Source organism: Chiloscyllium punctatum, chromosome 8, assembly GCF_047496795.1.
Source record: "Chiloscyllium punctatum isolate Juve2018m chromosome 8, sChiPun1.3, whole genome shotgun sequence".
Taxonomy (NCBI): domain Eukaryota; kingdom Metazoa; phylum Chordata; class Chondrichthyes; order Orectolobiformes; family Hemiscylliidae; genus Chiloscyllium; species Chiloscyllium punctatum.
Genome location: NC_092746.1, coordinates 35,450,531 through 35,475,029, shown reverse-complemented (window position 1 = coordinate 35,475,029; position 24,499 = coordinate 35,450,531). Strand labels below are relative to the sequence as shown.

Below are 24,499 nucleotides of genomic sequence, written 5' to 3'. Positions count from 1 at the left end.
CAGATCACTTGTACCTCAGAAGAGATTTCAATGATCCAAAAATATGAATCCTTCTTCCATATACCAGCTCCTCAGCCATGTACTCATCTGTTTTATCCTCCTATTCTGAGCCTCACTAGCTCAGAATATCCCTACTCTCAAGAACTTCCTTTTTAAATGATTGCCTAACTCTCTCTATTCTCTTTTCAGAATCTCATCCTTTTCCCTTCCTATGTCATTTGTTCCAATGTGGACAATGACCTCTTGCTGGCCCCTCTTCCCCCTTGAGAATATTCTGCACCCTCTGTGAGACATCCTTGATCCTGGAACTAGGGAGGCAACGGGCCATTCTGATTTTTCGCTGCTGGCCACAGAAACGTCTGTCTGTGCCTCGGTCTAGAGATTACCCTAACACAATCGATCTATTGGGACTTGACATACACTTCATTGCATTAGAGCCGGTCTCAATGCCAGAAACTTGCTATATTCCCCTGAGAATCCATAACCCCCTACATTTTTCAAAGCAGCACACTTGTTTGAAATGGGGATAGTCACAGAAGACTCCTGCACATCCTGCCTACTTCTCCTCCCTTTCCTGGAATTAACCCATCTATGTGACTGTGCCTGCAACTTTTTTCCCTTCCTATAACTGCCTTCCATCACACCCCCATGCTCTTATGAGTTCCTCATTGCCTCAAATCGTCGCTCCAACCGATGCATTCAATCTGATAGGATTTGCAACCAACAGCATTTATTGCAGATAAAATCCTAAGTAACACGTAAACTCTCCCTAAACCCTCACATTCGACAAGAAGAGCATATCACTCTACTAAGGGCCATTTTTGCAGTCTTCCAATTTTCTAGTCTGCAGACCCGGAAAATAGCACCATCCTATTCCTCTACAAAACCCTGCTCCAGGCTAACATAATACGTATGGCTTATATTTTTAAGTTTAATCAAGAGACATAGCTCAATAAAACATACAATCAAGAAAGAACCCACTCTACTCAATACTACAGACTTATAGCAAGGCCACACTTAAAACCATCCACCTATCTGTCTCTGTACTGTGACCTCTCCCTAACAGGTTCCTCCAAGATCAGTTGTGAACTTCACTTTGTTAACTTTCCCAGACACACTTCGATGTCTAACAATACATGAATTCAAACAGCAAAGGCAGTAACTGCGTAGGTTCACTGCTGTGTCAGTTAGCAATATGGGTTTCTCTCTCTCTCTCTCTCTCTCTCTCTCTCTCTCCTCATTGACCTGACCTTTGTTCCTCGCCCTTTACAATTGCTGTTGTTTTGCCTTTTTTCTCCAAAGTTCGAAAACAATGCAACAGCATATAAAGCAGTAATTGCTGCTCCTGGAATTTAAGGAAATTACCTCAAAAAGGAGCAGGAAGTTACAGCCAGAAATTTTTCCTGTCCTCCATCTTGGACTACCCCGAAACCTTAACCACATTGTACTGCATATTGTGAATACCTGAGGCTCAAGAATCAATCTCTGTCATATTTCATGAACCACTAACCTTCTCCTCGGAAATGATTCATTTATTTCTACTCTCTGTTTCCTGGCTGCTTTCTGGTCCTCAATCCTTGCTACTATAATACCCAATCCCATGTGCTTTGATTTTGCTCACAAATCTCTTCTGTGGGACTTTATTAAAAGCTCTATGAAAGTCGAAATGCAACATAGCCACTTGTTTTCCCTCATCTATTCTACTGGTAATGTTTTCCAAAAAACAAATCCTGTTAAGTTTGTTCAACATGATTTCCCTTTTATAAATCCAAGTTAAATTTGTCTAATTCTATTGTGTTTTCTGTTTGAGTATCGATCTTGTAGTACAAAGTTTGCCCCTTCTGTCCATTTTTGATCCCATATTTTGTTTGCAGCCTTTTCCATTAGTATAAGATTTCCATAACTTTAAACAAAATTTGGTAGAGCCGAGTCCGTTTCAGTTCACTTCTTACTGCATGTGAGCGCTCAGGAATATACAATGCTGGAGTAGTTTTGGCTGAGAGTAATCCTAGTGGATCTGATTTCAAACATGCCTAATCTGGCAGAAGCAGTATGTCTAAGTTACAGTTACTTATCATTTGCCTTAGAGCAGGTTGGCCATCTGTGAGAACTGGAAGGTTGCCAGACTGCTTCACACCTTGCTATGGTGACATTGCTCCCAGTTGAAGTTATTTGACAACCTCCTGAGTTTTGGACTGAATCTTACTTTTATTTTAACATTTTGGCTAAACGTTAGTTTGGTTGTGGAGGAGTTCTTTCAATGAGCCCTAGCACGATCTCCGTGTCTTCCAACACTTGCCCCAGGAAACATTCTACCACTTGGTGTAACAGAAACAACTTGTTGATGCTGAGAGATGTTGGAATAGGGTGGTATGCCTGGCACTGGCGCCATCTTTAAAAGGCCAATGTCTATCTGGGCAGGCACCATCAGTCCGAAAATGCCCTGCGTGCTTCCTGATATTTGACCCAGACAGGGCAGAGACGGGAAAATTGGTATCTTGCTTTGTGGGCAGGCACCTGAAGGTCCTGGGTGGACTGAGTGGTGCAGAGATGGGATATCCTCTACACTCAGGACCATCAGAGGAGGCCATGACACTTATACAGCCTAGATTGCCATCTGTGTCAGCCACCTGGACGCATGCACAGCAATGACCTCCTCACTCTGCCAGCATAAGTGCCATCACCTTTTCTCTCGGACCTCACACGTACTCTATTTCTTCTACTTTACCCACCTCCCATTAAGACTCCATGACTTGTCACTCTCCCTATTTCCTGTAATGTCTGCCCTCACTTGCTGCCACCAACTTTCCTGAAGCTACTAACCCAGCATTCCCTCAGTACAGCCTGCTTCCTCACATGGGACATTTGCCCACTTGCACCAAAAGTAACAGCTGTGTCATACAGTTTTTAAGATCCTTTAATCTTTCCTCATTCCAGGAGGGAAACTGCTGTTGGACTGCCCAAAAGTCAGCTCCTTGTCCTTTTATGTGAATTGAATCCTGATGATCACTGTCCTCAAGCAGTGTCCAAGCCCCTGGAGAGGCATCAGAGGCTGCCCATGACTTACTGTGCCAATTTGACACCCTGACCAATGGCTATTTCCCTTAACTTGACTGAGCACTGCTGACAACGTTTGATAAGCTTCCTGGCTTGTGTATGTACTAAACTGCAAGGCATCAAAGCAGTACCTGTGAGTATCTTTGGCTGAGGGGAAATGTGCAAAAAGGCAAGGCACCAAGTGAGTGAGTGCTAAGAGAGCAATCATACAGGTTGGCAACACATCTTGGTACAGTCCATGAGCTGGATGCATGTCCTTGAGTGCAAAGTGTCCTTGCTTCATTACTACAATGATAAATTGCCACTGCACTATTGAAGTGCAGAAGTGAATGTGTCAGAGACATGTCACAAAGGAGGCTGGCACATTTTCGATGCCATTGCCACAAAGTTCTTTTGGAGCAAATGACGAGCCGGAGTCATCAGAACTGCTCTGACTTCTACGTCAAGAATTTTCGGCATCTAGTTTGTTTCTTGTCGTAGCCCATGTCGTTTCCCTCATGATTGAAATCTGTTATGACTAGCCAAAATGATCCAACATGTCACCAGACGTAGCTAGCTTTCTTGCTACTTAGAATTCTAACTGAAGAATATTACCCTCTTCCATAGGGTTCTGATATTGCCTGAGGTCTACAATTTAGCTGCCCATTATTCAGAATCAAGACAAAATTGTATCAGATTACATGTTGATAGGATGAGACAAAGTAAGGTGAGAGGAAGCTCCTGTAGAGTGATTTTATTTAGTTGAATAGCCTGATTCCGTGCTGCAAAATTCTAAATAGTTTTTAAAAAGTGGGGAAAAAAATTTGCCATGACAGTGATTTGAAAATCAGAACAATTGTGTGTAAGGAGGTGTTAAAAGTTGGCATGTGCCTGTACTCCTCAGCGGGTACTCTATGCCAGTGGGATGCTATATGCATCGCAGAAAGGAGAAAAAAAAATCAGTGTTTTCTTTTAGTTATGCCCAATAAAGTTTTAATGTGCTATTTAAATTCCCACATTGAGATTTGTTTGCCTTTTACTATATATTAGTGCTGTAGATAACAACAATATCTGAAGATTTTCAGCTTTCGTTCCTTCATTTGATAAAAACATTATTTTAACTACAATTGTTGACTTGAAATTGGAATTGAAGCATTTACTTTGAAAGGTTGGCTTTTTTTTTTGACAAAGTAGACCTCTTTAAGCTACTTGGAATTTAAAAGAAATTAGTTTGCAGATTTATCAGAATGACCAAATCGTAGCCAGCTGCTTAGCTGATACCTGTTAACTGAACCTCTGTTAGGTTGGTAAAATTCAGAAAATGATCAGCATTTTGTTTCCTTTATATACCAGTAGGACCACTGAACCTCTCAACTGACTGCAAAATAGTCTGGAAAGGGAACTAAATCTCAAATGTCAAATGAGGAGTCAAATGTCACCTCATACTCATTGAATCATGCCTTACAATGTTCTAGACATTACCGTCACCATCTCTGGATATGTCTTGTCCCACCAGCAGGACAGACCCAGCAGAGCTGGCAACACAGTTGGATACAGTTAGGATGGAATTGCTCTGGAAGTCTTCAACGTTGACTCTGGACTCGACTAAGTCTCATGGCTTCACATGGGCAAGGAAACCTGCTGTCTACTATGCATTGTCCTCCCTTAGTTGATGAATCAATAGTCCTCCATGTCAAACAACTCTTGGAGAAAGCACTAAGGATGGCAAGGCCACAATGTACTCTGGGTGGAAGATTTCATTGCCTACCACCAATTCTGGCTCAGCAGCAGCACCACCAATCGAGCTGGTTGGGTCCTACATTCATAGCTACTAGACAGGGTCTGCGGCAGGCAGTGAGGGAACCAACAAAAGGGAATACATACTCGACCTCATCTTCTTCAATCTGGCAGATACATGATGGTATTGATAAGAGTGACCATTGCACAGTCTGTGTAGAGACAATGTCCCATCTTCACATTGAGAAGTGTTATGTGGCACTATCGGCGTGCTAAATGGGACAGACTTTGGACAGATCTAGCAACTCAAGATTGAGCATCCATGAGGTGTTGTGGGCCATCACCATCAGAATTGTATTTCAGCACAACCTGTAACTTCATGACCTAGCGTATTTCCAGTCCATTCTTTCCCATCAAGCCAAGGAAACCACCCTGGTTCAATGAAAAGTGCAGGAGGGCATGTCAGGAGCAGCATCAAGCATATCTAAAAATGAGATGTCAACCTGGTTGAGCTATCAAGCACGTCTACCTGTATGCCAAACAGCATAAGCAGCAAGTGATCAACAGATCTAAATAAGTCCATAGCCAACAGATCAGAGCTAAGCTCTGCAGTCCTTCTCCATCCAGTCTTGAAGGTGGTGGGCAATTAAATGACTCACTGGAAGAGGAGGCTCTACAAATTTCCCCATTCTCAATGATGGAAGAGCCCAACATATCAGTGCAAAAGATAAGGCTGAGGCAGCGACCTTCAGCCAGGAGTGCCAGGTAGATGATCCGTTGCAGTCTTCTCCACTGGTGCCCACCATTACAGATGCCTGTCTTCAACCAATTTCATTTACTCCACATGATTTCAAGAGACACTGGATGCTGCAAAGGCTATTGACCTTGAAAACCTTCTGACAATAGTACTCAACACTTGTGCTCCAGAACGTGTCATTTCCCGAGCCAGCCAAGATGTTCCAGTGCAGCTACAATGTGGGCATCTACCCAACAATATGGAAAATTGCCCAGGTATATCCTGTGTATAAAAATCAGGAAAATTCCAATCAGTCAATTATCACCCCATTAATCTACACTCTATTATCAGTAAAGTGATGAAAAATGTCATCAATAGTGCTATCAAGCAGCACTCGCTCAGCAATAACCTGCTGAGTGACACCCAGTTTGGATTCTGCGAGGGCCACTCAACTCCTGACTTCATTAGAGCCTTGGGTCAAACATGGACAAAAGAGCTGAATTCCAGAGGTCAGGTGAGGATGACCACCCTTGACATCAAGGCTGCATTTGACCAAGTGTGCATTAAGGAGTCCTAGCAAAACTGGAGTCAATGGGTATCAAGAGGCAAACTCTCTGCTGGTTGGAGTCCTACCTGGTACATAGGAAGATGTCATTATTGGAGGTCAGTGATCTCAGCTCCAGGACATCACTGCAAGAGCTCCTTAGGGTATTGTCCCCAACTGCTTCTTCAGTGATTTTCCCTCCATCATAACATCAGAAGTGGGGATGATTGCATAATGTTCAGCGCCATTCACAACTCCTCAGATACTGAGGCGGTTTATATTCAAATTCAAAGAAGCTCTGGACAATATCCAGCTCAGACTAACAAGTGGCAAGTAACATTTGCGTCACACAAATAGGAGGCAATGACCATATCCAGTAAGACAGAGTCTAGCCATCACCCCTTGACATTTTAATGCTGAATACCATCACTGAATACCCTGCTATCAACATCCTGGGGGTTACCATTGAGCAGAAAGACAACTGGACTCACCATGTAAATACAGTGGCTGCAAGAGCAGGTCTGAAGTTTGGAATACTGCAGTGAATAGCTCACCAACTGGCTCCCAAAAACCTGTCCAGTATCTACAAAGCCCAAGTCAGAAATGTGATGGAATGCACCCCACTTGCCTTAATGACTGCAGCTCCAAAAACCATTCTAGAAGTTGACACCATCCAAATTAACCTACTAGATTGGCATCACATCCCTCCACCACTAATGCTCAGTCACAGCAGTGAGTTCTATCCACAAGATGCACTGCAGAAGTTAACCAAAGATCTTAGATAGCATCTTCCAAACCCATAACCACTTCCACCTGGAAGGACAGGGGCAGTAGATTCCCCTCCACACTATCATAATCCTGACTTGAAAATATATTGTCATTCCTTCACTGTCACTGGGTCAAAATCCTGAAATTCCCTCCCTAATGGCATTGATGGTAAACCCACTGCACGTGGACTGCAGCGGTTCAAGAAGGCAGCTCAACGGCAACTAGGGATGGGGTGGCAATAAATGCTAGCCCAGCCAGTGACGTCCACATCCCATGAGGGAATAAAAAAAGGTCAAGATGTTTCTGCACATGAGATGGAATACATTTCTAACTTTGAACAAATAAGTGATTCCTGTTCTCTTCTTGAACTGTTAGATTGAGGCCTGTAATATGCCATGAGATTGTGAAATTTGCATTATTTTCACAAAGTCCATAGGCAAACAATAGTATGAGGAAGACTGTAAATAATTAGTCATTGATACGCAAGCTTGAGCAAGTATCTGCAGGGAACATAACGCATTGCTTGCATAATTTAATATTGCCTTGATTAGCTGCAGATGACAGCTGCAGTTTGGAAATAGTTTACAAATTGGTTAATCTTTCTACAGTACTATTTTTAACGATTGAAGTGAAGGCAATTTAAAGTAAAATTGATTTTAAATATATATTTTTGTATTTAAAAAGTAAAGTTCCTTCACCATTGAGTATTCTTCAGATATGAAATTAAACAGTTTTATGAAATATAATATGTATTACTTCAACTACTCAACATAATACCCAAACCTGAAATACTGCCAACTAGGACTTTTGCTTAAGATTTGAAACTGCCAATTTTTTGTTTTGTTTTGTTTGAACAAGAGAAACAAGAATTAGTTGATTTGAGATTATAGTTTGTACTACTTCACTACAACATTGAATTAAATTTGAATGATTCAAAATATAGAAAATTAAAATCTTGGTGATATGGTTATAATTGTGCACTGCACAGAAAGACAAAGAATTGAAGAGTCATGACTTCTGTACAAATAATCATTTGTTGCAGTTCTTTACTTTGCTTGAAAATAAGTGATACAAAATCAGGTTTATCATTATTACTGCCTTGAGTTTGTTGGTGTTGAATACTCTTCCAGTGATCTTAAGCCCTGTATCTACCAGTTTAACACTGCCATTTTATGAAATACATTGTTTTTGCATGAGTTATTTAATTCTCTTTTGACTAAGCAAATGTTTTCAGCGATACAAGGTAAAAGGTAAGTCTCTATAGGACTATAGTCCATTCTCTCATCACTAGAGAGAGATGATGGTGATGGTTTAACTTGAGGGTCACCATGCATCAAGTGAGGGGAGAAGTTGAGAAAGAGGGATCTTCAGAGTAATACAAGCCAGTTTGGGAATTTAACCATGAGGCTAAATGTGAATTGCAAAACTGAAATAATGGAATTACAGGGCAGCTTAAGTATCCAACTTCCTTTGTTTAAGTGGTGGAACTTGTCTTCACAAAATTGTGTAACAAAGAGCTCTTATGTTTCCCACACCAGCAGGACAATCTGTTTGGCTTAAATATGATTAATTTATTCACGTGCGCTCTGCTTGAAGGTAAGTTCTTTGCTTGAGCTGTTTCTTTGACAGTTTTCAGTGGTGGATTGCCAATGTCCACCACTAGCAGGGGTAGGTGAGGAGGCAGATCCCAAATCTACCTCAGACTGTAAGGGAATCAAACCTGCTCTGTTAACATTATCTGTAACCATGTGGTAGTCAACAACATTAACTAGCTCCCTCTTAAATTGGGCATATTCTGTCTTTCAGTTCTTTTTTGACCTCCGCAATAACATTCCCAGCTTTCTGTTGGCAAGAAAACATTGCTGCCTTCTCAATGTTCTCGCTGCTTTTTCCTTCCCTTTTCCCAAGCTATCAGCTTTCCTAACACTGACCTGTTCACATAGAAATGGAAGTTAAAGTTATTTCCAAATAATAGGTGCAGAGTGTTTTCTAATTGCTCAGGGATTAAATGAAAATCAATGCTGTTTCTAATCCTCCAGTAGGAATTTGATATGTGAATGACATTATCGAAATTAGATATATAATTTTTATGCTTTCCTAAAATAATCATAGTTTGATTATAGTGCAGGAGGCCATTTTGCCTGTTGTGTCTGCATTAGTTGTTTGTGAGAACAATGTAGTTAGTCTCATTGTCCTCCCTATGCACCCATAAACTTTGTAAAATTTTTATCTGTAGGTGCTTATCTTTTGTAAGCACAATTAAAAATTGAAACACATTTCCAATCCTAACAACTCACCGCATAAAAGTAATTTCATTTTCAAAATTATTGATTAAATGGCATGGTAGCTTAGTGGTTAGCACTGCTGCCTCACAGTGCTAGGGACCCAGGTTCAATTCCAGCCTCAGGCAACTGTCTGTGGAGTTTGCATATTCTCTCTGCGTCTGTGTGGCTTTCCTTCGGGTGCTCCAATTTCCCCCCTCAATCCAAAGATATGCAGGTTTGGTGAATTGGCCATGCTAAATTGTCCATTCTGTTCAGGGACGTGTAGGTTTAGGAGCATTTGTCAGGGGTAAATGTAGAGTAGTAGGGGAATGGGATCTGCGTGGGTTACTCTTTGGAGGTTTGGTGTGGACTTGTTGGGCCAAATGGACCTGTTTACACGCTGTAGGGGTTCTATGAAACTTAACAAGTTGGTTGATTTTTGAGAAAGTGAAAAATATTCTAATCTGGCGATTGCGCATTGTCATATGCCATAAGATCCGCAAATGATTAATGTTTTTTTTTCCTTGACTATTGGTTGATAGTATATGATCATTTTGTTTTTGGTGTTTGTGGTCCAGTTCTCCATCTCCTGTGCAAGCCTCGCACTGAATGAGAATCAACAGGTGAGACAGTTCTCCATTATTTTGTAAATTCAGAAACGCTTCTCCATTTCTCCTTTGACTTGATTTGAACAAGCCTAATTTTCCTTCAGCTTAATTGTTGATTTGATGCATTGGATTTACTAACAAGCATTTTCTGTGGTTGACCTTCAGTTGTGAATATAAATCACATCCACTGAAAGATTTATAACTTCAGTAATAGCCACGGCTAGAATCGTGGAATAGGTCAAATCAGCTAACATTGGACAAGGTAATGGGTAGGAAGGGCCACACTTTTGACCCAACAGTTTTGGCCCTCATGTTTTTATTTTGTTCCCTATGGAAAAGTGTGTTTTCTTAATCAGTGATTTTTTTTTTAAGAACGCATTAGGAGTAGTATATCAGAGATGTCTGTATCGAATTTTGCTAAAAGGAGTTGAGAAGTTGAAGCCATTTGATGTGCATTCATCAGGATTAGAATGTAAATAACAGACTTGATAAAATGAGACACCGTGTTATGGAAAGAGGGTACTAACTGGTTCAGCCAACATTAGCTTGGAGATGCAACAAGAACAGTTAATTGCCAATCTTAATTCTCAGATCAGACAGCTGATTAGTTAGGGTGTGGCCATGAGAATGCAACAGAGTTTGGCAGTCTCTAAGATTACCCCCTTCTCTTTCATTCGAATTTTATGCAAAAACAGTTGCAATGAATGCATCAATTTCTTAAGCCTATGTGCAAATGCATCACATAAGTGTCCAACTGGGAAACTGTTTCTGATGGTTCATATCCTATCCTGGATTATGCTTCCATGTTGCAGCATGACCGCTAATGCTTTCTGCCTGCAGCCTACTGGTTACTGACTCTTCAGTCACCCTTCCCTGGACGACACTGTGCCAAACATCAACCACTACTGGTTTTACATTCTGTTTCCTGTTACATTTCCTGGAACCAGCTTCTTTTCCAGTACTGATTCTTTGGATATAGCTTTCTCTCTCCATTTGTCCCTGAATGTTTCATTCCTTGATTCATATGTTTTAATCTCCCTGCTCTCAGCCCTCCTCAGTTATAATGGCATTACTAGTGCACACTGCTACAATCACCGAGGTGAATATGCACCTCTGCTGGACCCTTGAGTCATGATTGTTGGTTCATAGTTCTTTTTCAATTAACTGTTAGCCTTCTATTTCCCACTGGATAGCCTCCAGCGCTGCACCCACTGATGCTCAGTCTTGATTAAGTTATTGCCCACAACAGACTGCAGACTTGGTTCATTAATGCCTCAAGCTATCTGCATCCTGCCTACAATTTTATTGCACCACTGTTCATCGGACTTTAACTTTGGATACAATTGCACTTTTATCTACGCCCTCTGTTTATGGCCAAGAAGTAAAGATAGGATTGGAGTAAGATGATATTAGAGGAGCTGTCTTTTGGTTAGTACATTATATTGAGGTTCTGACTACCTGTTTTATCATTAATTTCTGAAATTTCCATGTAATGTCCCAAGGCTGTGTAAACACAAGTTCTTCCATTGAGGAATTGCTCGATTAAAATGCAAGGTAATGTTATGGTTTTCTTTCAGAATCATTTTCTGGAAGTGGGATGGAACAAATCCGTGGAAACCAGAGGAGATGTGGAAGTATACTTGAACTGTTGTGGCTTTAATGAAGTGAACCTAAATGAAACCTGCAAAGCTGTAAGTGTGCAAAATGTAAATTAGAACATGGAAGCAAAATGGCAATCTTACCAGTTGTCCTTTCAGAGTAAATCTTTGAGCCAAAAAAAAGTTTCGTTTTTGTCCAGAATAATTCAGTGCAAAATTCTGCTGACATTTGGATGAGTGCAAAGCTTTACTAGCTGTACATCAATGTGACTCAGTAATATAACATTAAAGCCCCACATTACAGTACTCTGCTAAGATGAATTTGTACCCGTTTACACTAGGTTCAAATTATAGTTCTGCCAACTGGGAAGCTTCCACTTTGCAAGAAATGCACTTAAGCTCATTCCTGTGAAAAGAGACACGTCGTTGAAGCTTTTCATCTTGCATTCAATAAGACAATTTGCAAGAATACCAAATTCAAGGAGCAAAGCAGCACTATTTCTCTATGAGAATGTTGATTGAATGGCAAATGGACTCTGATTGGTAGAGGTGGTGCCATTGGAGAGTGAACTCTAAATGTAGACTGACAGCTATTTGCAAAGGAAGTTTCCTTCTGGGGTTGGGAAACAGACAGCAACACTATTTATGGTTGCTGAGTTTGGTCCTTGTGCAGAATTTGGTTCCTCTCTGCAACTTTCACTTGATTGTTCTGGTTACTTGTTTGCTGGATAAGAATGACGAGAGAGTTCTTGACATTTCATGGCCAGTCAGAGCCCTTCCAGCTTAAAATAAACTGCAGGCTGGAATGGAAGTTAGAGAGACAATGCATTAACATTAAGGCACCCTCTACATTCCTTGTATCTTAAATTTAAAAGAAAAATGGCTTTTGTAGCCAGACTGCTGCAGTCGGTGGAGAGGAGTGGAATGGGAAATATAATCATCCAGAGAACGGACAATGTCAAGAGTGTGTTGCTGAAAAAGCACAGCCGGTCAGGTAGCATCCAAGGAGCAGGAGAATCGACATTTTGGGCATAAGCCTTTCATCAGAAATGAGGCTTGTGGAGCGGGGCTGAGAGATAAATGGGAGAGTGGAGTGGGGCTCTTTCTGGATCCTCAGCTCCACACTCGGAGCCATGAGCCGCCACCTACTTTCCCTGCAGTCAGCTCTGCCATAGCTTAGGGCCACACTATCCCAGACCAGCAAAGGACCTCTGTTGCTTTACCTCCTCAGAAGGATTCACACACTCAACAAATGCTTATTCTCCACCATTTCAGACATCCCATAGCCCCCCCCCCCATCCCACCCTTTCCCATTTATCTCTCAGACCCTGGCCCACAAGGGTCATTCCTGATGAAGGGCTTATGCCCGAAATGTCGGAAGCTGATTGAGCTGCTGTGCATTTCCAGCATCACACTCTGTAGTCTGATCTTCAGCATCTGCAGTCCTCACTTTCTCCTAGAGAATGACCAGTGTCTGCTGAAGTACTCAGTCAGGGAGGATCTCCAGGCCCACCAGGAATGAGGGTCCTCTGCCCATCACCAGGGGTCCTCTGGTATCTAAATTGGACTCTGCTGCTTGCAGGAACCTGGAGGCCATCTTTTCTTTTGTTCCAGCATTGTGTTTTTTAAAATTAAACTTATTGACAGGAAATTGGGAAAGTTCTTAATCTGTGAGCACTCTGTAATCTGTAGACCAGATAAAAACCTTAGTCAAACTGATAAGATATTGGTAATTGATGTAAATATGAATATAAAGATTTTATAAATCAATGTCACTGTGTTTGAAATTTGAGTTTTGGATTATCCAAACAAGATCACAAGGTCCTGATTCTTGTCTAAACTGTGTTATCCGGCATTCGATTATCCAAACAAAATACTCTCCACCCGTGTCCTTTGGATAATCAAGGTTCCTGTCTATATACAGCAGCATTTCCAAAGTGGTTTGCTGTTTGGTATGGCATATGACTTGCAGTGTGGTGGGAATGATTTGTATAAATATGAATATATAGATTTTATAAATCATTGTCACTGTTTGAAATTTGAGCTGTTTTGAATCTGTTATTTTTTGTCAGATACTTTTACTGAAGGCTTTGATTTGAAGACAAATAGTGTATATTGGAAATTTAAGGCTATTGTTAATACATTTCTATCCAACGTTTTTGTTTTTGTGTTGGTTTTTTAGGATGTTCAAAAATGCCCCAATTGCATGTGTTAGGTCCTTAAAAATAACGTATATTGCCTTCAGATAATACGTACCTGACTATTTTTGTAATAAATACATAAAGAGCTGGAACTCATTAACAAAATGAGTTCTGTGGTCTTCTCTTGTGCTACAAGGTCTTTGATTCCAGTATTGTGCACTTTTCCCTTGTTACACCAAGAGTTGCCATTATGTCTTGGAAAGTTGGGGGCAAACAAGAAGGAAAAATGAACATTGTACTAATTTTACATTTCTTCTGTTTGCATATGACAACTTTGAATTATTGAATGGAAACTCTTGGAGTCCACCAAAGAAATCAAAAGTGCAAATTTTGTCGTTGAAAATAACACGAATTGTAAAAAAAAATACAATCACTGCCATTGTTCTCTCGTTCCAGCATTGTGCTGCTGCTAATGAATGTCATCTATGTGGACCGATCTTAAAAACCTACGCTGGTGAAGTGCTGAGATTTGTCGGTGGTGTAGGTCTTTTCTTCAGTTTCACTGAGGTCGGCAAAGTTCTTATTTTCTTTAAAGCACTTAAGTACTTCTGTTAACATTAAAAGTGGTTTTCACATTCAAGTTTTGCAAAATTAAAATAGTTTTTGTACCTTCTACAATGAGATCAATACAAAGTTCATATTTCCATTGTTAGAGTTCCAATTTATATAGTATGCATATTCAGGAGAATTTTCAAAAGTAGTCATGAGCTGTTTAGTATGGCATGTGAATGTTGCAGTAGACAACAAGGTATATGCAGTGTCATGGGGTCTATTCTCAATAACTTCAATATTTCTAATGCTCCTATTTTGACAAGTTTATTTGATGAGTAAGGTCGTTACCAGCATTTCTGTTTTGCTCCTATTCTACTGATTTCAAAAGTTGTTTGTGATGTAACAATTGTGATATTTTCTGCAAATTGGACCATTTGTGCTTTTGTTTTTTGTGTTTTATTTTTGAGTGGAGGTATGTTCAGTGATGGAGAAGTTGTTGCACTACAGCTGCATGACTTGAGAGGTGACAGCAGAAAAACAAAATGAATCTTATATTTATTGTAGAATCACAGAACTGGGACAGTGCCAAAGGAAGATTTTCAGGCCAGCTGTTTGTATTAGCTCACCAAGTGAGCATCATGGCTTAGTGCCATTCTCCTGCCTTTTCCCCATGCCCTTGCACACTGTTCCAATTTAAATAATCATTTATTCCCCTCTAATACCACGGTTGAGCCTGCTTTTACCATTCTTGAAGGCATTGCATTCCAAATTCAGACCACTTGTATGAAAATCGTTTTTTCCCTCCCATCACAACTGCTTCTTTTGTATAAAGCAAAGAACTACAGAAATATAAAACAGAAATTTGTGGAGGAATTCAGCAGGTCTGTGGGACAAATGTAGAGTTGTTGTTTCGACTCCAGTGGCCTTTATTCAGAACTGATAGCCTTTTGGAAAAGGTAGTATTTTTGCTGCTGATGCTTTGGTGTTAGTGAATGGAGAGGGAGAAAAAGATAGCTGCAGTTCTACCTAGACTCAATGCAAGAGGAACACCTCATCTTCTGCTTGGGGATATTATAGCCTTCAGGACTCAATACTGAGTTTAATACTGTTAGAATATGAATACCACAGTCTAGGTCTCCTACTGACCTCCACACAACAGATCCTGTGTTGACATGGGTTACTTTTGGTAGTCAAACCATTTTCACCCATTTATAACTCGTTGGTTCTATTCTTTCCTGGCTTACCATTTCCATCCTTTTTGTCTGCCTAACCTTTTGTTTTCTCTCTGTCTGTCTCACTGGATTCCCTTTTCACCTATCCATTCTCACCTCCCTACCCCCACCTCCACGTTATCAGTATAAATTCCATCTTTTCTCAGTTCTGAAGAAATATTAAATCTGTTTTCTCTCCACAGATAGTGCCAGACCTGCAGTCTGTGTTTTTGTGTGCTTCTTCTGAGCCCCATCAAGCTTGATCCTTTTACAAATGAGAACAGTTTCTCACTTTCTACTCTACCCTGACTCTTCGTGAATTTGAAAATTTTACTCCTTGACCTCCTCTTGGGCTTCTTCCCAACTTGAATAGTCCTAAAGTCCTTAATCTTTCCTCGTAACTGAAGTTTCTCATCGCGGGAGCCATTCTTTTAAAACTCGTCGACATTTCCACTTAATGTAATCATATCCTTTGTATAGTGTAACGCCCAAAACTGCAAAACACAAACTCTAGCTGATACCTAATATTGTTTCAGCCATTGTCTAACATGAAGCAGAATTTGTTTTTCTTTCTAACATGGTTACTCTTCAACTAATTCCCTTTGGAATTTCAGCCCAGGAATATAATAAATGTATGTAACATTCTGCAGCTCCAAAATAACCAAGATTCGAAATGCCTAAAGAACACATTCTGTAATTTATAAATCTTTTTTGAAGTTGCATCAGTTTGGGATTGAGCATTGTACTGTGCTACTGATCTGAACTGCACTTCATTGATGTCATATTTCTGATAAAAGCTAGTGTTACAACTGGCCAAGTCTGATCTCAGATTGAAACCTCGCTTCATTGATCATATTTTATACACTGAATTACAAGCACACACAATGCTGCAGGTTTGTCTTTAACAATAAAACAATTTTATTACCCAAATGATTTGAATATAGAATGGAACAAACCAAGCTATTTCATTAGAACAAAATTTGACACATTTTTGATACTCATGGCAGAGAAAAACCCCATCTATCCCAAAACCCTCACTTCACAGCACACAAATACCAGAGAGAGTTCTGTTCTCCATCACATCTATTGGTTTGACTTAACAATTTGTTTCAATTCCTGGCCTTAGGAGTTTGATACCCTCTTCCACAATTATTCCCTCAACTGAGGTTAAGCATTCATAGTTTCAAATAACCCCTTCCAGCTTCCAAAATAAGCACATGTGGTCTGGAATTTTCAACCTAAAACCCTTCCGCCGAGGTAATCCATTTCCTAAATAATGCTTTCCCCAGGAGAAACTGGTCATCCATTGGTCGTCTTTTCACTGACACAAAAGCTTTCCGATCTATGCATTTTCCTAAGCAAAAGTCACTTCGGGATTCTGGTAAATCAAAAGCAAGCTGATACATTTTCATGCTGCTTTTCCCCCTCCGAAAACCCCTCACATCACAAACTATATTATCGCACCAGGAGTCCCCTAGTGAGCTGCTTGTAGACTCATAAATTGGAGCCATTGTTTCCATACCAGTCAACAAGGGTCTGACTACACTAATATTTTCCAGCTCTTGGCCCAAAGCCCTGGACGCTATGGCAATGCTCGAACATTACTAAAGTTTCTGATTCAACCACTCTTTAAGGCAGTAAATTCCAATCTTGCAGCACTTTCTGGGAGAAAGTATTACGTTTAACTCCTCTCTTAGCCCTCGATCTCTCACCTTAAATCTGTGCCCTGGTTATTGATGCATCTGAAAAATGGAAAAACGTGCCTTCCCCTTAAAGCTCCATTCCTCTCACAACTTCGCTGCTCCAAGGAAAACCACTCCAATCTGTCCAACCTTTCCTTCTCACTCAGACCCTTCTACCCAGGCAGGGTTGTGGAAAAGCTCCTCTGCACAGTCTCTAGTGCAATAGCATCCTTCCTATATTGTGGTGTCTGGAATGCTATGCAGTTCTCCTCTGTTGTGGCCAACTAGAGCTTTATACAGTTCCACCATAATTCCCTGTTCTTATATTCTGTGCCTCTGCAAGTGTCCTTCTTAATCACCTTATCTACCTATTACCATCAAGAACCTGTGGATATGCATATCAAGGTCCCTTTGATCTTCAGTGCTTTTAGGGTCATGTAATCCTTTGCCTTGTTAGTCATCTCAGAGTGCACTATCTATCACTTTTCAGGATTGAATTCCATTTGCCACTGCCTTGTTTGACTGATCAGCTGGTTGATATCATCCTCATTATTTACCACACTGCACTTATTTGTGTAATCCACAAATTTCTTGATTGTACACCCAACATTTATACCCAAATTAAACGTGTGCACCACAAGCTGTAAGGACACTGTGGAGCCCCACAGATAACACAATTCTCATCACAGGGACATCTCTCTACTATCCTCTTCTGTTTCTTGTTTCTCAGCCAGTTTTTGATCCAATGTGCCATGAGCTGTTACTTTTATTTTGACTAGCCTGGGCCATGAGGGGCGTAATCAGAAGCTTTGCATAAATCCATGAATGCCACACCATTTGCATTATTCTCATCAACACTCCTGGTTACCTCCTCACAAAAAATTAAATTTGTCTCTTTTTCCTTTTGCAAATCCGTGGTGATGATCCCCAATTAACCCTATAGAAATTGTATCTGGGGAATTAATAGATGCTAATTAAAGAGATGTGGAATAGGTATTTTGCATTGGTCTTCACTACAGGGGAACTGATTAACATCCCAGGAATAACCATAAATCCAGAAATGGGCAGGAAGCCTTCAAAAATGTTATAAGGCAAGTGGTTGGAGAGCAAATTGTTACAGCTAACTAGTCCTCGGGTCTTGCTGGACCTCCTGATAAGGTCTTAAAAGAACTAGCTTGTGAGATAGTTGATGCATTGGTTTTCATTTTCCAAGTTGCCTTGATTCAAGAAAGATTCTACTAGATTGGAAAGTAGTGAATGTAACTGTTCCATTCAACAAGAGAGGGAGATGGAAACTGTAAACCAATTAGCTTAATGTTTCTTGTAGGGAAAATGTTAGAAACTGTTATTAAAGATATTATAGCAAGGTGCCTAAGTGAAGCTGAAGATAATTAGGCAGAGTCAATGGTTTTGGGAAAGAGAACTTCCAAGAAATAGTTCTTTATCCAAAGCATATATTATCAGCAAATATACTGTTTAGGTTTCCACAAGGCAGTTGCTAAAGTGCCACATCCCAAAATTATTGGTGTCGAGGATGATGGAATGGCATGGGTAAAGAAAGTAGACAAGTCATTTTCTGTTTGTCAACACACAATAAGTGATGTGGCACAAAACTTAGTGCTTGGATTTAACTTACAATGTATATAAATGACATGGATAAAATGATAAAAAGTATGCTTGTTAAATTTGCTGATGGTACAAGATTAGGTAGAAATGTACATTTGGAAAAGGACATAAGGAAGCTGCAAGGGGATGTAGATAGGGTAATTGGGTAGGTAAAGATCTGACAACTGGAGTGCAATGTAGGAATTGAATATAAACTAGAGAGATGATGCTTCAGTTAATTGGTGAGACCATATCTAGGTTATTGTGTTACAAAATTAAAAATCACACAACACCAGGTTATAATCCAACAGGTTTAACTGGAAGCACTAACTTTTGGAGCGCTGCTCCTTCATCAGGTGGTTGTGATGAAGGAGCCACCTGATGAAAGCTAGTGCTTCCAATTAAACCTGTTGGATTATAACCTGATGTTGTGTCATTTTTAACTTTGTACACCCCAGTCCAACACCGGCATCTCCAAATCATGGATTATTGTGTACAGTATTGTTCTCCTTGTTTAAGGAAGCATGTAAATTTATTGGACATGGTTTGGAGAAAGATTACTAGACAAATATCTGGAGTGGATGGGTTGCCTTATGTTGGAAAGGATAGGCTTTTATCGGCTGGAGTTTAGACGAATGAAAGGCCATGTGATTGAAGCATAACAATGCCATGACAAGGTGAATGTGGAAAGAATGCTTCCCCTGTGGGAAATTCTAGAGTCAGTTTATACTGTTCAAAAATTAAAGTTCGCCCATTTAAGACAGGAAAGGAAAAGTGTTTTCTCTCAGGAATGAGAGGCTTTGGAACACTCTTCTTTGAAAGGCAATTTAAATTCCTTGATTCTTTGTAAACCAGTGCCAGGTAGATTCTTGTTGAGTATATGGGTGAAAATTTATTGTGGCTAGGTAGGAATATGGAGTAATCGAATTAGCCATGATCTTTCTTAATGCTGGAGCAGGCTCAAGTTGCCTGCTTCTGCTCCTAATTCATATGTTTGTATATTCATATGTATCTTTTAGACTATATTTCACTCTTTGAGAATTGCAATTCTATCATGTCACTTTGGAGCTATATGAAACCCAAGAGAAATCTCCGTTGGTGTATATTTTACAACATGGGCACACATGGGTACAATTTAGACACACAATCTCAGTCAGTGCTTTTCGACCAGAGGAGACAGGCCTACCTCTGAGGCAGCAATGGTCACTGTGGAGCTCTAACCAGTTTATAACAGCTGTGCTCCTGCTCTTGCCAGCCCCCTACTCTTGGTTCTCACTGTCACAACGATTATTAAGCATGGCAATGGGGCTACAGTGAGGAAACCGTTTGAGAAGCACAAAGAGTAAACACAGATTTTATGCTCAGTAGAAAAGGGATTAATGAGGACTTACCTGACTATTTCATTTCATTTAATTATTTTTCACTGTTGCTTCCCTACTTCATCCGTTTTAAACTTGGCAACAATTGTTAATTATTTTCACTGTCATACATGTAATTATATAAAAGTTTACCACTTTTCTTGTAGTTTCAACTTTAACCTTTTTAATCAAGTTGTTCATGCACATTATCTCTTTGGTAATTTACAAATGTGTTTGTTTCAGATCCTGGGTGTGTGGTTAACACATAGATATAGGAACCAGAAAGATCCACGAGCAAATCCAAGTGCTTTCCTGTAAGAGAGATCTTCAGAAACATCACACCACTGGAACACTGCACTACTGAAGCCTCCTGTGTTTTTTTTTGTTGATGAGGCTTTCAATATCTAGAACTCCACCAGCTTGCAAGACATGTATTTCACCTGGGATAAGCGTTTTCATTCAGTTATTGCTTTCTGTTGTATGAAACTTATAACTGATCTTTGTTGACCACTAATAGCATTCAAAGTTGAGGAATGCACTGCTGTTTATTGTTGTCTGGAGCCTAATCTTTGTCACAGGCATTTGGTTAGCACAAGAAAAGCTGTCTTTTCAAAACTCGATTCTTAGAAAAGCGCCACACTAATGAGATTGAAAATTAACACCAAAGGAAATAAGGCTCACAACGTTATTTGATATTCCAGTCCCTTAAAAATATAGTAGTGTAATATTCTAGTTTTTCATTTTTCCATTTTCCATTAGTGCATAGTTAACTAATAGTAAGGATGTTTTGTTTGATTGGATGATAATCAGAATTAATGTTAAGCAAATGAAATTGTAAATAGTATAAATGCATTTTCTTTTTGTGCAGTAGCTTGGTGGAGCCGTTTGTTTTTGTAAGTTCATGTTGCATTTGAGTTTTCAGGTATTTCTCTAGATCTGTTTCTGTCTTTGAAAATTAAAACGTTTAGTTTTACGCATAGATCTCATGATCCATTGTGAGCAATACTAGCTGAAAGAAATGCATTTCTTGCTGCTTAATGATCTTCAGACTTCAAAAGCATTTGCAAAGTTTTGTGCATATGTTTGTGGAAAGCTCATTTCCTTGATGGTTCAGTCAATAGTGGCCGATTTATTTCCCTAGCTTATTTGGAACTGCTTACAATTGCCTGTGTGATTTAATGTGAAGTTTTGTTGTAGCACCGCACTACCCTGATTACTGATAAATGTAATACACTGTGATTTTTTTTTTGCTCTGCATTTTTGTGGTAATACTTTTAATCTATTAATACTTGTTTAAAGAATGTTTTTGTTTTGATTTCAAACAAAAACATATGTTTTGCTTCAAGTGCGTATAGTAAAGGTGGTTCATTAGAAATATAGCTAATTTAGAAACAAATCATGTAAATTGTGTTTGCAACACGTTTGTTTTTCTCTACACAATGAGGAATTACTTTTATTTGGATATTTAAGATATTGATTATTGTGCAATTTTGTTCATGACATAACTGTGTTCAGACCTGTGTATATTTGACAGCTTGGTATCTTAGTATGTTTATGAATGTAGGCCAAACCATTAATTGTTCCTAACACTGGAGAGACACAGCAGTGATTTAACATGTCTCACGGGAAAAATGCTAATGTGGAGAAAATTGCTACTGTATTTATGGGATTTGTAAAATTTGGGAATATGGATAAGTTGTGGACTCCAGCCATTAAAGTTTCATTTATGTGGGTGGATGAAGTGAATGCTTTCCTTTTAATTTCTGTGTTTAACTGTAGTTTATTCTTATCCATTGTTAGAATGTTTGACAAGCCAGAAACACCCACATCCCATAAATGAATTTTTTTTTAAAAACTTGCACCAAAATAATGAACAGATATGATCATTTTTTTGCTTTCTGTTTAATGTGGCTAATTCCACATTTTAACAATAGGATCAGCCAAGAACTTAGTGAATAGCAGAACAGGCTTAAACGGCCTGCTGCTAATTCCTATGTTTTTATACATACATCTACATTTAAGGGTTTAGCAGTCGTTTACATTGTTACCCAGAGTTTAGCAGGAGGAATTACAGCCTCTGCTAATACACGTGCCCTTATTCAGTCATATTAACCTATCACTCATCCATGTCAAAACCTGCTGGAACTGCATTAAACATGATGTCACAAATCCTATACTCCATGTTCTGCCCAATGAAAGCAAATGTGCCACATGCTGCCATCACCACCCTGTCCATCTGTGATTCCACTTCCAAAGAACTATGAATCTGCACCCCTAAGTCTCTTTGTTCAGTAACATTCCCCAGGGCCCTACCGTTATAGGAGTTCTGCCCTGGGTTTGCCTTACCAAAATGCAGCATGTCACATTTATCTAAACTAAACACCATGTACCACTCTTCTGCTCATTGACCCTTACGATCAGGGTCCCATTGCACTCTGAAATAGTCTTCACTGTCCACAATACCACCTATTTTGGTGTCATCTGTAAAATTACTAACCATGCTCCCTATATTCACATCCAAATTATTTCATATAAATGACAAAAAGCAGCGCACTCAGCACCAATCCCAGTGGCCCACAGATGGTAGCATGTCTCCAGTCAGAAAAGCAACTCTCCACTACTACTTTGTTCTTTGCCAACTTTGTATCGAATTGGCTAGTTCCCCCAGATGCTGTAGGTTGGAATCAAAGCCAAATTCCACCATTAATCAAGTCATATGGGACATTGCTAAGACCACTTTCAAAATGCTGTGTAGAATTCTGGTCGCCCCTTTAATAGAAGGATGTTGTTAAATTTGAGAGGGTGCAGAGAAGATTTACAAGGACATTGCTGGGACTAGAGGGTTTGAGTTATAGGGAGACGCTGAATAGGCTGGGGCTTTTTTCCCTGGTGGTCAGAGGCTGAAGGGTGACCTTTTAATAGAGGTTGAAAAATCATGAGGGGCATGGATGCATGAATAGCCAAGTCTCCTTCCTAAGGTGGGAGTGTACACACCCAGAGGGCATCGGTTTAATGTGAGAGAAGAAAGACTTAAAAGGCATGTGAGGGGTAACTTTTTTTGTGAAGAGGGTCTTGCATGAGTGGAATGAACTGCCAGAGGAAGTAGTGGAGGTGGGTACAATCACAATATTTAAAAGGCACCTGATGGCAATATGAATAGGAAGAGTTCAGAGGGTCGTGGGCCAAATGCTGGCAAGTAGGACGAGGTCAGATTGGAATATCTGGTCAGTATGGACAAGTTGAATTGCAGGGTCTGCTTCTGTGCTGGACACTGAGTCTATTCAAGTCTCAAGCTGGGTTATACCATTTTCAAATTATTGTGATTGAACATGTCACCTTGAAACCAATTAAATGTAAAAAGGAAAGTGTGCCCATTCACCAGGAATTGACACTGGTTTGTCATTAAACCACTGACAAACATGCACTTTAAATCCCTTAGCCTTACAGGTACATGAAAACATTAGCATTACAAACTGTCATAAAATCAGTGAATGCTTTCCCACCATTTAACTGAGCATACTTCAACCGATGTAACTCCAACAACAGGAAGGAGAAATTCAGAAGTAGCATTACAACAGAAAGCCAAGTAATCATAGTTCCATTCCTTGAATAAAAGCAAAGTATTACAGAAACTAGAAAATCTGTAATAGCATCATAGTTCCAAGAGAAAAAAAAATCAGATTTGGCAGCATCTATGGAAGGAGAAATACATAAGATTTTGAACTGAGAACTCCTTTCCTTATGACTGGGTTTATATGCCGAGTCCTAACTGAGAGAGATCCTTGGTTTGCTTTCCACTAATTGTATGTTGGATATTTTATGTTCAGCATTTTAACTGTTTTACACAGAACAGCTTTTGACAAGTCTGCCATCTTTTGGACATCTAAAAGATTTGTCATTGTTATGAACCAGACAAAACCCACTTTAAAATGACTCTTATTCCTTTGGCTGAACTGGTCCTCACCCTCAACAACTTCTACTTTCAATCCTCCCACTCCTCCAGATGAAAGGGGTAGTCATGGGCACCCACATGGGCCCCAGCTATGCCTGTCTCTTTGTCGGCTGTGTAGAACAGTCCATCTTCCAGAGTTACACTGGCACCACTCCCCACCTCTTCCTTCGCTACATTGATGACTGTATCGGCGCCACCTTGTACTCCCGCGAGGAGTTCGAACAGTTCATCAGCTTCACCAACACATTCCACCCTGACCTTAAATTCACCTGGACCATCTCTGAAACCTCCCTCCCCTTCCTAGACCCCTCCATCTCCATCCATGAGGACTGACTCAACACTGACATTTTTTACAAACCCACCAACTCCCACAGCTACCTGGATGACATGTCCTCCAACCCTAATTCCTGCAACAATGCTATCCTGTATTCCCAATTCCTCCGCCTCTGCCGCATCTGCTCCCAGGAGGGCCAGTTCCACCACAGAACATACCAGATGGCCGCCTCCTCTAAAGACCGCAATTTCGCCTCCCACATGGTTGGAGGTGCCCTCAAATGCATCTCATCCATGTCCCATACCTCCACCCTCGAACCCCACCCCTCCAACCACAACAAGGACAGAATCCCCCTGGTCCTCACCTTCCACCCCACCAACCTCTGCATAATTACATCATTGGCCAAGATTTCTGCTACCTACAAAGGCACCCC

At 40.2% G+C, this 24,499-nt stretch overlaps 1 protein-coding gene across 1 annotated transcript in view; it reads left to right on the top strand.

The window, feature by feature from the left end:
- tspan13a (tetraspanin 13a) overlaps positions 1 to 21,581 on the top strand; it is a 43,442-nt gene extending 21,861 nt beyond the window's left edge. Inside the window, exons 3-6 of the mRNA XM_072575368.1 lie at positions 9,628 to 9,708; positions 11,271 to 11,384; positions 13,889 to 13,999; positions 20,084 to 21,581. Coding sequence (XP_072431469.1) covers positions 9,628 to 9,708; positions 11,271 to 11,384; positions 13,889 to 13,999; positions 20,084 to 20,158 — 381 coding nt within the window. The 3' untranslated portion in view covers positions 20,159 to 21,581. The remainder of the gene's footprint in view (positions 1 to 9,627; positions 9,709 to 11,270; positions 11,385 to 13,888; positions 14,000 to 20,083) is intronic.
- Positions 21,582 to 24,499: the final 2,918 nt, after the last annotated feature.